This window comes from Mchenga conophoros, linkage group LG22, assembly GCF_057382185.1.
Source record: "Mchenga conophoros isolate Kocher_MC1m ecotype Shallow Benthic linkage group LG22, M_conophoros_male_GT1.1, whole genome shotgun sequence".
Classification (NCBI taxonomy): domain Eukaryota; kingdom Metazoa; phylum Chordata; class Actinopteri; order Cichliformes; family Cichlidae; genus Mchenga; species Mchenga conophoros.
Window position 1 is genome coordinate 12,607,181 of NC_140546.1, and position 16,412 is coordinate 12,623,592.

Sequence of the window (16,412 nt, forward strand, 5' to 3'; positions counted from 1 at the left end):
TACACGTTATGATTTATGATCAGGTGCCTCTACTGACAGGTGAAATGTTTTAGTTTAAAATTAGATACAGAGGAGCTGGAGTGTTACAAAACTATTAATGTTATCTAAGCATTTAGTTGTATCTCATATGTCTTGGACCTTATTCTAACAATGTTACCATAAAAGACTACTCTCCACTACAACACCACTAGAATTTGTTTGACTGATGGTAAATAAAACGTTTATCAGTGCTTTATGGGCACTGACATACTTTATGAGTATTGGAGAAATGTATGCTGCTATGGTGTAAAGCTCTCCAGTTTATAAACCATGCATATTCTGCCGATGTTACAAAGTTAGATGAGAAGGAGAAATCCTCTCCTGTGCCTGTCCATTAAGTGCAGCATGTTATCTTGCAAAGAACAAGGATTCAAACAGGGGGGAAGTTAGTCTCCTTTGTGCAACAATAAAAAAAACTCTGATAATCATCTTCCTTATGCACACTAACAGTTATGTTACATTTTAAGTCAGTAGGTTTGAAAACTGGAAAAAGGAAACCTAAATGATTTATATACCACTGATAAACCATTCACGAGGGACCTTAGCTGAAATACAAAAATCAATCCATGATGGATGTAGGAGACTGAAAAAGGTGCACAGACAGATATGCAGACATTGGTCAAAACTTTGTAACTTCTTGAAGTGTGGATTGAATAAATACATTTCCCTTTGTTACTTTTTGCAGGGTGAAAAAAGAGTTTATCAAAACGTGCATGGAGTTCGGGAGAGCATGGTGTCAAAACTGGAATGCATAGATTAGCAAGTCAGAAGCAAAAGCGGGTACTGTTCGTCCGGGCTTGTATGCAGCATGTGATTAGCACAATTGCATGCAGGACAATCGTGTGCAACACTAAACACACAGCTGTGCTGTCAAAAAAGTTTGCCTTCATGGAGAAGCTGGGTCTTTTCATAAATTATGCATACCGGAGCTCAGAAAGATGGAAGGAGGCCTGCAGTCAACTGCAGGACTGTATACAGTACAGTCTGAAAAAATGAGAAAAGGAAGGAAATATAATGAGGGAAAAAAGTGAAGGGGTCGTGTAGAGGATACATGCAAAAAAAGGTGTGAGTTAGGGGGAGAAAGAATGATTACAGTAAGCTGTAAAATCCTTACATGTGTATGTGCTGTCTGTGTGAAATTAGATTTGCTGTTGTTTTTAATGTGGGGATTCAACTTAAGACCTCTTAAAAGTTAAGTAAAGCCTGTGTGGAGCAGATGTGTCTACCTTTTCTTTTTGGGGGGGGGTTGCTATTGGAGTTTTCCAGACCTGATGCAGCACAAAGCTGCTGAGACCTGAGCTGACTCATGTAGGGCTGTGGCTCCAGCGTCGATGGTTTTGCTTGGGTGACAGTGCAAACAACAAGCTTTAGCTACAATGAATGCCCTCTGACAGGACGGATAAATTACAAGCTATTCTAAACAACTGAAGAAGCAGGTTTAGTAAAAATTAAAATGGAAATAATAGCGTTTAGGAAGTGGGAGGTTTGAGGCTTTGAGTACAGCGGTTGAGAAAACAATGGCCGCATAAAGACTGGAACGCAAACATTTAAAGGCAAATGATAAGCAGGTTGCAACTGGCTTATCCTTTATCAGAAATACAAAATGTAATTCAATTCTATGTGGAATAAAAGTTGTTCATCAGTCCAGATGAGCAGCGATTGGAAACTTTCAAAGACCACTGCCAAAAAAAACTTTTTCCAAGTAAGAAATACAGTCAAAGACATCATTTCCACTAGATAAAGTGAACTTGGATTGATTTGTGACCTTACAAATGTGCCTCCCTCCTGCACATTTTTGGCTAAAACCAATAATAACCATCTAAATACTAAGAATTGAGAGTCAAATCAAGCTTACAAATTACTCCTTGGCCAAGTGTTATCGGTCCACAATAATTCCTGGAAGTGAGATCACAATATATGCTACAGAAAAAAACAGAAAACTGTGTGCTGCATGACAAAATTGAAAGAAATTCACTTTTTTTTTAACCTGAAAGACACCAAGGTTAAAGAAAAAATCCAAAAGGTGTCATTATCTTCATACTTAAAACCAGTATTGAGGCTAGACCAGCCTCCTTCATACTTCTTTTAGTTCCACTTTGGTCTCCACCAACTGCAATTACGCAATTCTGTCTGTTAAGCTGCCAGGTTATGTTAACTAGATAATTAATCAGAGCTTTTGGGGCTTTTTATAATGATGAGATGACACAACACTCCTTTCAGACACAATGAGCTTGAATTGAAACCTGAAACTTGTAATCAAACCAAGAAAATAACATTAATAAAGACATTAAAACTTGGTGGAGCTTAGAGGAACTACATAGTTTCATTAGTTCGGTCTCAGTCACACAGGGCTAGAGACTGGTTGGTGACCCTATGGCAACCTCTGATAGCTAAAGAAAAACCAGCATTTTGCTAACTTTGCTAACAGATGCTAACTTGTCTGGAAGCACATTTTTAAAACCAGCACCGATATTTGGTGATATTTGCCGATAGTTTTCCTTTCTTTTAGACAGATGAAACATAAACAAATATGTTGGTGTTTATGATCCCTTACTAAGACACTATGACAATGGTATTAAAGAATTATGTGTTTTATTTGTGTTTTATTGCTCGTATATGCATCTCATTTTAGATTTCCAAACATATGTTGACAAGTTGCAGAGTGCTCGCCGGTGGACAAAGTATGCAACGTCTACACTCATAACATGGTTGAAGGGTGTTTCGCCTGTCTTAATCTATCGGCCATATTAATTATTCACTTATTGCCCAGTATTGACATATTGGGATAGATTGTTCTGACTTTATTCTTCAGGTCTTTTCCACATTTCACAGCCATCTGATCCACTGTGAAAGTACTGATTATAATGGATTTAAAGCAAACTTAAAACCAGTAAGTTTGTGGGTGAGCCAGCAGGTTAATCTTAAGCCCTGGATACAACCTTTGAGGCACTGTCTAATTTAATATATATATGACAAGACTTGTTGAAAGCACTGAGGGGAGAGGACCGATGTGTGGGATTAGAAAGACATGAGCCTGAGAGGAGGAAAAGAACGGAGGATGGAGTGTAGAAGTGCCAGAGAATCAAGGCTGCGTCTCATTTCCAAGTATTTTAAACAGAGACAGCAGATATGGGCCACACAAACCACACACGCACACACAAACCACAGCATCTCCAGAGGTACAATTTCACAGGCCCTAATTGCAGTGGGCTGCAGCATTTCTTATTCAGTTTGCCAAAATCTTAAACTGCACTTTCTCATATTGCATTTACAGATCCAGGCACACACACACATAATTATGCATGTTCCCACCCACATATTAATTTAGATTGCGCTTGTGCGGAAGTAGTAACTACGCTGCTATATTTTTTTCAATGTTTACCAGCAGGTAACAACAGCACCACCTTCCTTTCCAGCCTTGATTCACTTTTCATCAACTGCACCGAAACCCTTCGTAGTTTGGGAATTCTTACCCATTTGCAAGCACATGACAGCTGAACAGATTGCACCTATCCGTTTCGAATCACACAGGCTTGGGAGCATTGCTGCAGCTTTTCCTTCTAACTTTAGGGTAGCAAATTCCTTCAGTTCTGTTTTGCCCGATTAGTATGCTACATTCATTCTGAACTCTCACCCAGGTTTTAAAGTCTGAGTGCTAGCTCTTTCGCCTTCAACAACCTCAGCCTCCTTCAAGGGAGGTCATCAATAATCACCATCGGTTTCCAACTCAAGAACTTATATAAACCAACCGCAGTTAAAACTAACAGTGATGCACAGCATTTGAGCGACTGAAATCTCATCCTCCTCCTGTGTTATCCATCTTTGGTTAAGCCACCACTTCACAAACACACTTCTTAGCTGGAAGTTTAGAACTCAGTGTTTTTGGCGGCACCTTTTGTACGTTTCTCTCCCTTTCTTTCTCCCCTCTCTCTCGATTTTTCGCACTCTTGCTCATTTACATTCACTGTACAATGCACGTTTCCCAACCCTTTCTTAGAGAATTCTATAAAGCGAGGGAAACTAGGCCATTAGGCTGCAGCGCTGCTTCTCCCTTGCTTCAACTATCGCTGCTATTCCAATTCCCTCTTCCTCTTCCCCGTCTTTCTCTCCCACTTTGCCACCCTCCCTCCTGCCCTGTTTGATACTCGCTTTTTCCTCAACTTGCCTGCGGTATCACCCAGTCTCTCTCCCCCCCTCCAACTTTTTTTTTTATAATCTTTATCACATGGCATTTTTCTTTTCTTCCTTTCTATCTTGCTACTCTTATGCCTTGGGTACCACTGTGTCCTATCTCCAACTTGTCTCTTTTCTATTTTATTCTGTATTCCCTCCCTATCATCCATAATCCATGTATGCTCTCTCTCTCTCACACACACACTCAAAGTTCCACACCAGTAAAATCGGACCAAAAAATATTTCCAGGCACCTTCTGTTCCTATTCAGATTGCCTTTTCCCTATGGCACATTTTAATGGGATTCTTTGGGTCCAATTTACCAATTGTTCTGCACTTTTAACGAGTGACTTTGTGTTAATAGAATTGGCAGCGACAAAGGTATTTAACAAACCCTTAATGAAAAAAAAGTACTTTGAGGACTTCCACGGAGATACCAATTTTCCCTTAAGCCAGAAGTGCAACACTTATACAAAACTCAACAAAAACGCAATATAACCTAACATTTTAGAGCAAACCGTCTTTAAATCTAAGCTGGACACATAGCTTTTATTAATAATGCTTTTGAACTGGCTGCTGTCTGGTACGGTGGCTGAAGGAAAGGTTGTTGCTTTGTTATATTATGTATAAAGTACAAAAGTATTTAGCATGAATGTATCGAAAGCCTTGTGTGTTTCATTTATTTTTTATTGTAAAGCAGTTTAATTTTAAATGTGCTATATAAATAAAATTTACTGACTTACTTACATTTTAGGAGCATAAAGACAGAGTAAAACAGGTAAAACTTCTATTGGTGTTACACACAGTGGATATGGCGAGGTATACTGAGGATAAACTTCAGACATTTGTATGAAAAGGTATAATTTCAACTTCTGATGCTGAAAAAACATCCTTGACGATAGTGTTGATTTTTTTCTTCTTTCTTTTTTGTTCTAAACTGTAAACAGAAATGAAATTATTAACCTTTTAAACCTCGGCAAACAAAACTAAATCTATCCTCTAGAGATGGCAACAAGATATTTTTTATATTTTTTTGCTAAATCTATGGGCCGAGCCGAGGGTCAAAATAATTTTGAGTTGGTGATATTATGTTCAAGACAAATTTCACAGACTGTCTGTAGGCTTAATCCTCTTGGTGTAAACTACTGTGAGTCAGTGAGGAACACAATTACCTTAACACAAATTAAGCTACTTGTGTTAAGGGGTTAATTAAAAAAAGATGTAATGTATGCATGAACGTGTTTACGTGTAAAAATATTGCTTTCCAATTTGGAAACTGAGCCTATGAGCTGTGCAAGTGTATCACAGTTTAGGACCTTCAAAGTGTAGGACCTTTGATATTCGCAGCTTTTATATTATTACCTCAGTTGCGATGTTATTACCATTTACGCATGCTGTGCACCAAATTGCTAACATTCAGACTCTTCAGTAAAAAATATGTATTCTATAGACTCATAGACTAAAAAGTTTATTTTTTCCTTTATATCCACCAGCTATGACTTTATACTGAAAGCTGTTTAGCAATTAAAGGCAAGAGATACATTAGTGAATGTAATCTCATCACCCATATAGCATTTCTTCCTTATAAAACTTCATATATTTTTACTGTTAAAACAAAACGAGGAGCCAGTGTTTACCCAGAAGGAAACCTTTTTGCATTCCTATCATGTTCTAATAAAAAAAAGGGGGGAGGGGGATTTTTATTGGGGCAGAAAAATTATGTCATGACGCTCAACTGTTCGCTCCATCTGAGTCCCCCCCCCCCTTTTCCTAGTTCCTCCTCCTTCCCCTCCTCCTCCCTTTTCTCCCCCATGGGTTGCTTATGTCACTGATTGTCCAGGTCTCTCAAGGCTAATCTGCTGGTGTACCAGATGCAGGCGATCATTAACCTGGTGCTACCTTCTAAGAGCCTCATTAACCAAGACGCGGTCTCAAACGCGAACACAAGCTCATGCACGCCGTGTATAGCAGTGACAGTCACAAACAAAGAAGCATGCTTTCTCAGTGACACGGCCTATTAGGAGCAGAGCAGTCGTTTTTCACTTGCATTTTTGATCAAAAATAAAGAAGCAAACTATGTAACTGCAGACAGATGGAGTAACGAGGATGTGTTGCTACGCGATCTAAATCTTGCTCCTGCAGTTTTTCTCTCCTTCTCCTGTTTCTTTGACACGTCTTAATTCAACGGCCACCACGGTTCTCATGTTCTCCCTGCAGAAATCCCCCTTTTTCTTTCCCCCAGAGGGAAATTCAAAGGATGCAACAAGAGAGATGATCCAGCACCTTCCCCTTGCTCCCATCCCCTCTCATCTCTAATTCACCACAAAGAGAGAATTCATACAAAAGGAGAAAAGGTTTCTTTTTAAATCAGCTTTTTTAAAACTTTTGTACAAATGACGGCTGTCTCCATTTGCCTCCCCCGTTCGCACCCTTGCACCCTCAGAGCCGTTGCTCTACCACAGATTTACATTGGAACTGCCTCTCATCCCCCACTATCCTCTCTACCTCCTCATAACCCTCCCACCTCCCCACCCGGTGTTTAAGTAGTGGGCTGAGTGGAATAAATGAATTCATTCATAAGTCTTACAGAGCTCCAGCCCCATGCCTCCAATGTAAACAAGCCTACGGTATAGTCTAAAGCATGTTCCTGGATCAGATCAACCAACAGACTATGGAATTTGAAGCAAATTATATTATATTGTATAGTGTGCCACCACAACTTTCCATATTCATTATATTAGTATACTGACATGTTAATAGGCCCTCCAAAATTTGCTTTGCAGTTTTATTCTGTTATCCCCAATACAGCCATGCTTTGACAGTCTGGTGTGACTCGAACTTCTACCTCTAATTCTTTTCCTGCTCTTTGCAGGAATCCATCATCTCCTTTCTCCAAATGTTCTGCACCATCAGAATACCATGGTATGTCTCTATGAACGGACAGGCACTGACTTTATAATGAGAAGCTCTGTCAGCACTTCAGCTGCAGAGACTTGTATTGCAAAGTGTAAGTTCAGCAAGTGGGAAGCGAAAAAGAGACGCCCGTGTTGTTCATCTCTATGTAAATGCTACTGCAAAGAATAATAAAAGATAATAGAAATTGCACAAAAAAATAGACTATAGTCATAGAATTACATTACTGAACATATATTTGATTGCTCCATACAAAATGATTACATTTACTCCTGCTTAATGAAAAAAGCTATTAAAAGTTGATTAAAAAAAGCAAATTAAGAAGCATGGAAACAGCCACTGCACTCATAAAAATGAGTCATTGGATGAACTCAATTTGACTGATGGCAGGTTTTCCACGTAATACATTTATTTTGGTTCAACCAAATCTACATACATCATGACAATTTAATTAAATTGAGTCAGTAGAACACAATTTAAAAGGAAAAAAATTACATTAATAAGATGTGAAAGGTTTTGGTTGGTTCAACTCAATACAATGTCATTCATTTGAGCTAGATTTTCTTTCGAATTGAAATGATTATTTTAAGTTCAACTAAATCATAATTTTAATTACCAGAAAACTAATTTAATTATTAAAATAATGACAAAATAAATTTGTTTTTTCAACTCAGTTTTATTCACTTGAATTAAAAGCAGAAACAGAATATTTTGTGAATAAACATACATTTCACATGGTCAAATTAACCTTAACAAAATCAAAGTGCTCACAAAAAAGTGCCTTACATTTGAAATGAATATCAAATCTGAAAAGCACACACCTTTGTATTACTAGGCAAGACTGAAAACAAACTGGAATTTGTAAAATCCGATTTCACGTAAGAATCATTGTATATATATTTATAGTGACACTTGCAGGTAGGTTTTCAGCAAATTCACAATGATAACCTACTAAACATTGCAATTCACACCATATTATGCCAGTCACTGAACATTTTAAACAACCCAAAAATACTTAAATACAAATATATAATGTATATATATATATATATATATATATATATATATATATATATATATAAAAGATTTTCATTAAGAACATTTTGTGTTACCAAAGGGGAGGTATTTTAATAAAAAAAACCTTTATTTCTCTAATTCAAACTTTTACAAGCTTATAAGAACGGGAACACCAACTTTAAAACACTGGAAGACACCAAACTTGTCAACATTTGTTTTGTCCCTTCGAAAATCCCAAACGCAATTAAAAGGAAGATGCTGGTTACAACCATTGAATTTTTTTTGAGCTAAATTCTCACAGTCCTTTTATCCATCTATAGTAGTATAGATTAAAGGTTACATCACTCACAACAGAACAGCAGACAAAAATAGACAACTTCTATTTTTCAAAAAAAGGGGAAAAAAAAGGTCACAGTTTGAACAAAAGAGATAAAAAGGCCAAAATCAAATTTTGTGCTGGGGTCTTGTTTGCCTAAGCAAACATCTTCAATTTCATTTGTTGCATTTGTACTGAGCCTTTGTCCATCCAGATTCATTAAATTCTTCTGACATAACTCGAAAGTGTACTTGAGGTCATTTGGATAGCTCAGATCAAGTGCATAAATCAGTCCAAAGAGAACGATGAATGACATGATGACACTACCGAGGTTGTTCATAACTGTAGTACCTTCAATGACAACTGCAACATCCTCTGGCTCCTGAATGCCTTCTCTTCTGATGGTGTAAATACCCATGACAGTTGCTGCAGTGGATCTCAACTGTTCATCCTCAGTGGAGGAGGTCTGAAAAACAGGATGTTTCAGGTTTAAGGGCTCTGTCACTTGGAAGGGGAAATATTATGCAAAACTCAGCTTTGTATCCTTTTGTGCTGAAACATGGGTCTCTACCGCCTCTATAAACACTCCAAACATAAATAAAACCCATCAATCTGTTCTCTATCAATAGTTTGGGCTAAGGTATTATGTACCTCCCTTTGGGAGGGGCTTGAAATAGAGGAGCAGCTCCTCAAGTGTCTATAGGTGTAGGTGTGTGTGTGTGTGGGGGGGGGGGGGGGGGGCTGGGTCAATTTCCCTTATTTCTTGACAATTGGGGACCTTTTGAAACAGCTTGTTTTAGGCACATTATTCCGGAAACCAGAGGATCGCTGTAACGCCAGTGACACTAGTCAGTGTCTCGATGCAATCTGCTGGGTTCCTTATATAGAAGACTTTTTACTAATTGGCATAATTAACTGAATTTCATTGGAGTGTTTACTTTATGAAGTGCCTTGAGATGACTGTTGTTGTGATATACCGCTATATAAATAAACTGAATTTAAACACTGACAGAAAGTGGATGAATGTTTTCTTCACATTTACCGTGTTTATAGAGGCAGTAGATACCTACATGGCAGCCCCAAAAAAATGAACAATTGAATTTTTACTGAATCTGTCCCCTTAAAAGGTGCTCTCCAGTACAAGTTTCAACAATGACTATTAAGAGTAATACATATTTCACAATTATATTGTCTTATTTGAATATATGAGCATTTTGCGTGCGATGAACCTAACTCAAATTGAATCTAGAAAAGAAAGTGTGATAAGCGTACCAGATACTCCTTGAACAGTAGGTCTGGATCTTCATTAAAGTAGATCACCAGGCTTTTAAGAGTATGCTCCCTCTTTATGTCGATGTCATCACACTAATGCAAGGGTGGGAAAAAAAGGGTGAAAAAAATGGAATTGATTGATTGCATTTAATTGATGGGTTTATCATTAGTACTGACCAAACTACTGATCGCCATGATATCCTTGATCTTTTGGCCCTTTGCTCCCCTCAAAAATTTGCATCAGCTTGTCTGTTAAGTTGTCCAGCTGAGCCAAGAACTTCGCCTGCAGGGGTTTTGTAGTGATCTGCAGGAAGTCTGCATTCACCTGGAAATAAAACATACATAAATATAGTAAACTAGAAGTTTAAATACAGACTGCTGAATCAACACACTGAAAGTTGCTAAACATTTGAACCATCAGTGAAGTTTGTCAAGACCTAAACTGTTTTTAGCTGAGTTTAGGAATATATCGCCACCTGTTGCTTTGGCATGTTCCTAGCAGCGTTTTCCTTCATTTTTGCGTTTACCTGTGGACGGGATTATTTTTTAAAACGAAAACGGAAAATCTCCGTTTTCAAAAATACCTGTGTAAGTGTGGACGTAGCCGAAATCTTTTATAATAATAAATAGGTTTGAACATCATGGGAGTGCGCATTGTGCTGCCTGCAGTTACTCTTCCGGCCACATGGTTTGCTTTTGGTAGCACCCTCAGTAAACTATGTAGTGCTTTTAAAGACAACTCAAAACGATACTTTCTACTAGAAAATGGCATTATATAATAATAAACACAGAATACATAATTTTTAGATTATAAAAAGAAAACAGTAAGAAAGAAGTTAGCTATAGGACATCATCTTTCATTGAGCACAATGGCTAGCTGCTAATAAGCTAGCACACGTTCCGACTTAAAAGTTGGCAGCTACACAATTTCTCCTCTAAAACAAGGCACTTTTGAAAAGACCTGGCTATATTGTCAAAAAAAATAGTATTCAAGCAGAGAAGAGAATGGTAGCACCACCAAAAGTTCAAAATACAACTGTTACAAGCTTCTATGATAAATAGCATTGCCATAGATTTAGCTGATAAAGAAATACACAATTGGATATATGAAAAAATAATATGTTACCTTACCTGAAGGTGTAGTTTTATCCAAAAAGTACAGAAAGGCCAAGAGCAGCTGCATTCATTTAGGTGATCCTGAAAGAGCGCAAAATTTTCAAAGAAGGCGGACCGTTGTGTAACTCAATAACTTTGTGTTCTTGTAACAAAGACTGCTTTGAGAGAAAATAATTTAGGTTCACCACACGAATAATAATTGCAGTAATGCTGGAGTGCTACATTTGCGTTGAATGAGATTAAAAAAAATGTTTAAGCTTAAAGAGGGGCTTGAATTTATTTCTTTGAGTTTACAAATACTTAATTGCAAAAATGTACTCCTCCTACCCCCAGTGCCCCAACAAACTCATTCATTTTGTGTTCAGAATCAGCCTCTGCTGGTTTAGAATAATTTTAGGTTTACACAAAGAAAATCAAATTAATTTGGTATTTTTTAATTACATTTATGAACAACTAACAAAATTTGTATGTGTTCTTTGAAAGGAGGACCTGAATCTGTTTTTTGAGTGTGGGGTCTAAAGCTACTCCACATTTAATACGTCCATAACAATTACCAGGGTGTAACGTTTTCTTTACAGTAAACAGAAAAAAGAAGTGTTGATGCTGGATTTCAGGCTTTTTGTGCTCGGGAGCACTAATTATTCTTCCTGTAAACCAAAACCTGAATGTCTGGTTGATGTTGACCTGTGTGTCTGCTGTAAGGCAACCGTTGGCAGATAAACCTGTTTTGAGTCATTTGATTTTTTTTGGGTTTTTTTTATAACTGAATCAAAAGCTGAACACCCAGCAAAAATGAAAAAAAAAAAAGGTTTGCATGTGACTGAGGTGTGAACAGCTTATGCTGATGTTTCACAGTGCACAACTGTATGAAACGCACGATGAAAGGTAGTGATCAGCTCCGAGGCACATGGTTCTAATTGACTGGAAAAATGAGCAAGGGGGGAGGCACAGGGAGGAAAAGACATGTTTACCAAGCTGCTGCTGCGAAATGTACAAAGCCGATGGGTGTGTCTCCAAAAGCTTTTCATTATTAAATCGACAATGGGCGAAAAACCACTGGGTGAAGAGCTTCAAACAGCACACAGGACCTCAGTGGAAATATATAATTTGTTAGTTGTGACATTGTTCAACCTGTTTTCACATGTCACATCCCGACATTAATATTGTTTTAGCAATAAAGCCCTTTAGGTGTTGCTGTAAGCTCATTTCTCAATGCGTTTTATCCTCCCCACCTCTTTGTCTTGACTTAAGTAACAGTGACAAGCATTCTCGGTGCAACACGAGCAAGAACATCTTGCCGTGAAAAACATGGACGGTCTGAACAAAAGAAAAATAGCACCCTTAAACCCAACAGCAGTTTATTATTAACAGATTTCGGAAAGCCATTCTTTGCGCTGACCTTTGCTTTGGTTCGTTTCACACAGCAGTTCCAGTTGTAATTCATTAGCTGCAGCTATGCTTTTTCCTGGACTTGTATTATTAAACACAAAACACAAAGTGGAAATAACTGCATGTGCACTTTGGCTGAATTCCCTAATTTGCCCATCTATCACACTGTAATATATTTGAAACCCTAAATAGTAAGGGTGCTCAAGGTCAGTTACCACAAGTTAGCCACATTACAATCACCCTTTAATAGGACTAATATAATTTAAGAATAAAAAGGATCGCTGGAAGTTGTGACCTGAATCTAAATTTCCAGAGACGTGAGTTAGTGTCTAAAATCTTTGATCTAGGATGCAACTGCCAAATATCATAAGCTCAGGCAGTCAAAAAGTGTGCAGCAATAAAAGAGAGACAAAAATAACCAGTGGGACACGAAAGCTACCCCTGACACAGCTTGTAGAAAATCAGCTACATCTAAAAGACCAATAAAACAGCATGTAAAGTTCAAACGGGAAGGCAAGCAGAACAACCCCATTGTGTATTTCTTAATAAAAAATATAAACCTTTCCACCATTTCTTATGAATCCTTATATAATGCCACATTGACTCATACATTCACTGTGGCCCATCTTACCTTTCGTATTCCAGGTTGTCATGGTCGCAGCGGGCGTCTTTGTGCTTCTCCCAGTCCTTCCCGTGGCGGCATGTTGTCAACGACACAATGTCCTTGCCATTGTGAATGTGATGAAGCGCATTTCTTGTGTCTGAGCCGATGCCCGTTAGATAGCGCTTCCCTTTGAACATCAGCAGGTACTTCCTTCGTGGTGGAACTGTGTTCCTCACCAGCCAGCCCCGCTCTCCACCCTTCTGCGGGTGATCCTTTGAGAAGAGAGGGATGGAGACATCAAAGCCCGGCCTGAAATGTTCTGTGTTGAGGCTGGCTTTGGCTAAGATGGCCTGGCCAATGTTGAAGCCCAGGTCCTCTGTGTAGTTAGGCCACGTGCCTGAGTACAGGTTGAAAATCAGATGGTTCCGCCCGTCATTCCACAATGGGTAACCACGGATACGTTCATCCACATTGGGCACAAACTGTCCTGATAGCTGGTCCCTGTCTAAGGTGTCTATACCAAGCACGAACAGACATGCCTCACGGGGGTCTGAGGTGTAGTACCGTGACTCGGCTATAGATGTTAGGATCTTCCTGTAGCTTTCTGACACGCGGTCGTTTTTCTCCGATGGATATATGTACACTCTGAACCCTTCCCTTCCTCTACGGCGACACCGAGAGAAGTCAAAACAGGTCTCCATGCGACAGCGGCTGTCTTTATAAATGGCAGACCATGCCTGGCGCCGCTGGCGGGGTGACTCTGCCATCCCAGGGTCTGTCTGAAGTTCATCCAAGTGGGCATAGCGGGGCAAAAAGGCTCTGTCGGTCCAGTTGGGCCAGGGGCGCATCACATCACCCCGGTGGCGTGTCAGCAGGCGGAGTAGACGCAGCTGGACTCCTCCACCCCAGTAAAAGAGGACCAGCCAGCAGCACGCACACAAGCCCAGCAGAACATACTTCTTACGCGCCTGCATGAGGGCCTGTGACAGTCTCCTTTTTCCCTGCTCTGTCTCGCTTTCGTCCTCTGTTTTTACTTTTGTTGTCCCCTCAGCTCTGTAGCCTCACAGGGGTTTGGGACTAACTTGCAACTTCTAACAAGGAGCTTCTAATGGAGGACAATGTGTTAACAAGGACATCGCTGCCTCTGAATGTGGCCCAGTCCACTTTGCCATTTAGAAAGGACACAGTCTAAGTTACTGACTCCCCTCTTTCAGTCTCTTTCTGGCCTTCCCATTTGCTTTCAACTGTACGCTCAGATGTGTGTATTAGCCCGCCTCTGCTGTAGCACGCGCTGCTGCTTTGTACATTTCTTCCGCTGTCCAGCCCGGCCGAGAGTGATGAAGGGTGATTTCTCCGCTCTCGCAGGCCAAGCTTGCTGCCTCATAGTGCCTGGCACAACTGCTGTCTGCAGGGGCCCTCCTGGGGAGAAGTAAACAAACAAGAATACACATCAGTACACAGAGCAGCATCACAGCTCTGCAACCAGCACTGAGAAACACACTGGGTTATAGTTGTTTAACTGCTGTCTCAGCAGATGCCGTAACTAACACTTTTCATAGCCCAGTGGGTATAGCTTTTCATTTCGGTTAGTCATATGTAATCTGCAACCCCCCGATCACATTTAATACACACAAACACACATATAATCAAATAGCACTCAAGTACCACAGCTGGGTAATGTTTCACGGCCAGCGGAGGGTTTTAAGCTGTCAAAATCCTTCTTCGGCTGGAGCTCATAAGGAGAAAATTGGGAAAAGTTAACTCAGCGCACTTTCAAAAAGGCATCCAACCGAGATCAGCCACACATCAAAATCATCTTTTCGTCAAGTCTACCTTCATCCCTCTCCGGCTCCCACACTCCTATAAAAAGGGATGGCTATTTACGGGCTCATTTGTACTATGATGTGCGCTCACTTCTGGAATAGTCTTTCTGTGATAGCATGAGAAACTGGGAGCAGCTGACTGGGCTTGATGCTATCGAGCTCTTCAAGCTCCAGTTGAACTGAAGCAGATACAGTTGAGGTGCAGTGAAGGAGAAAATAAGACGGCGTTTAGCATCTAAAACTGAGATGTGGAAACACAGCAGGAAAACATAACCGCTTTATGGCTCTGAGACGTCCATTCACCGCGGGCGGACTGAGCGAAGGCTTTTTGTAAATTTGCAACGGTATTTTTTTTTTTTTTTCCAAACATCCCCTCATAACTCCTCCAAACTTGTACAGTACCTACAGTGTGTGTCTGTGTGGAGAACACACCTCACAGTGAAGGTCAGTGTTCTTTCTGCCAGCTGCCACACAAAGGCAGCTTTCAGGCCTCACCTGGCCACCCTCTCTCTACCTCTCATTCACATTCCTCCTTTCTGCCTCTTCTCCAGCTAAGGAGAAGCTAGCCTGCCTTCTCCTCTGGCAGCAAAAACAAGCAGCACAATGACGGTGTGGGTAAACAATGCAGGTTTTCATTCCTCAAACTGAAATACAGCAGGAATGGAGTTTTGCATGTGAATTGCTGCGCATAGTTAAAATTCTAATTAGTATGTATGTTACTGGGTGAAAAGTGTGAAAGAAATCAAACATTTTGGCAGTAATTGTTCCTTTGGTTCCAGCATTTACTAAATATCTCAAGGCTTCAATAAATTCAAGGCTTCTGCAGTTTATTCAACGATAAACTGAAATTTGCGCTCTGCTGTGAGAGAAATATGTGACTGCGCGACAGATCACACAGACCTCTGTGTTAAGAAGAGCTTTGAATGTCACAACTAAAGTTATTTGGTATATTGTTTTTGCTGAATGAATAGTTCAGATGACAGAAAATTAATCAACTGATAGCTCGAGTCTTTCATCAAGCAAAAATGTTCAGCATTTGCTGTTTTCACTTTGCGAAAGCGAGCACTCGATGTTACTGCTTGTGTATTTTTTGCTAATGTAATAGCTTTTGGGCAAACAAAAGCATCAATTTGAAATGTCACTGCAATTTTCATCATCGACATCTTTTGTTCCCAATTATTACGAAACAATCGAGGTTAAAGCCCTCATTGCAGTCAAATAAACATGCACTAGATTCCGGTGTCACTTTCTATTAAAAAATCTATTAAAAAATGTTCAGATTTAGAGAGGAAAAGTCTTAATTTAAGCTTCATTTCTTTATAATTTGCAAGGAAACAGTCAGTATTTAGTATTACCACCTTTATTCTCCTATAATTTCTTTAAGTAGTCTTTAGGAATAGTACTACGGGCTTCTTGAAGGACATTCAAAGCATTTATTTAAATGCAAGCAGCAGCAATATTCATGTCTGGGCTCTGGACAGCAGCATTATTATTACTAACTGGGCAGTGTATTTGGGATCACTGTACTGCTGAAAAACATGTTGCTTTCCAGATGGTAGTGAATGGTGGGTTAAAATTTAATGGTACTTTTCTGTGTTCATAATAACATCAATTTTGACAAGATGCCCAACCCATGACATCGCCTCCACCGTGTTTTACAGACGGCTGTACCTCCATCCTGAAACCCTTTCAGACGAGGCGTCGGTGAAATGAATCAACCAGATGTCACGTGTCAGGTATTTGGTGGATTT

At 39.6% G+C, this 16,412-nt stretch overlaps 1 protein-coding gene and 1 long non-coding RNA gene across 5 annotated transcripts in view; both read right to left on the reverse strand.

Annotated features, from left to right (window-relative positions):
- Positions 1 to 16,412, reverse strand: part of ext1c (exostoses (multiple) 1c) — a 108,242-nt gene that overhangs the window by 82,837 nt on the left and 8,993 nt on the right. For all 3 annotated transcript variants that reach the window (XM_085261503.1, XM_085261504.1, XM_085261505.1), the window contains exon 2: positions 12,866 to 14,257. In XM_085261503.1, the coding sequence (XP_085117629.1) occupies positions 12,866 to 13,812 (947 nt within the window). In that variant the 5' untranslated portion in view covers positions 13,813 to 14,257. The remainder of the gene's footprint in view (positions 1 to 12,865; positions 14,258 to 16,412) is intronic.
- LOC146548923 (uncharacterized) lies at positions 8,238 to 12,297 on the reverse strand. Of its 2 annotated transcripts, XR_014890336.1 has the most exons (4): positions 10,861 to 12,297; positions 9,907 to 10,054; positions 9,730 to 9,822; positions 8,238 to 8,923 (listed from the first exon to the last, which is right to left on the reverse strand). It is a non-coding gene; the product is annotated as an uncharacterized LOC146548923 (long non-coding RNA). The 2 variants fall into 2 exon arrangements; XR_014890335.1 differs by lacking the exon at positions 10,861 to 12,297 and having other exon boundaries at positions 9,907 to 10,361.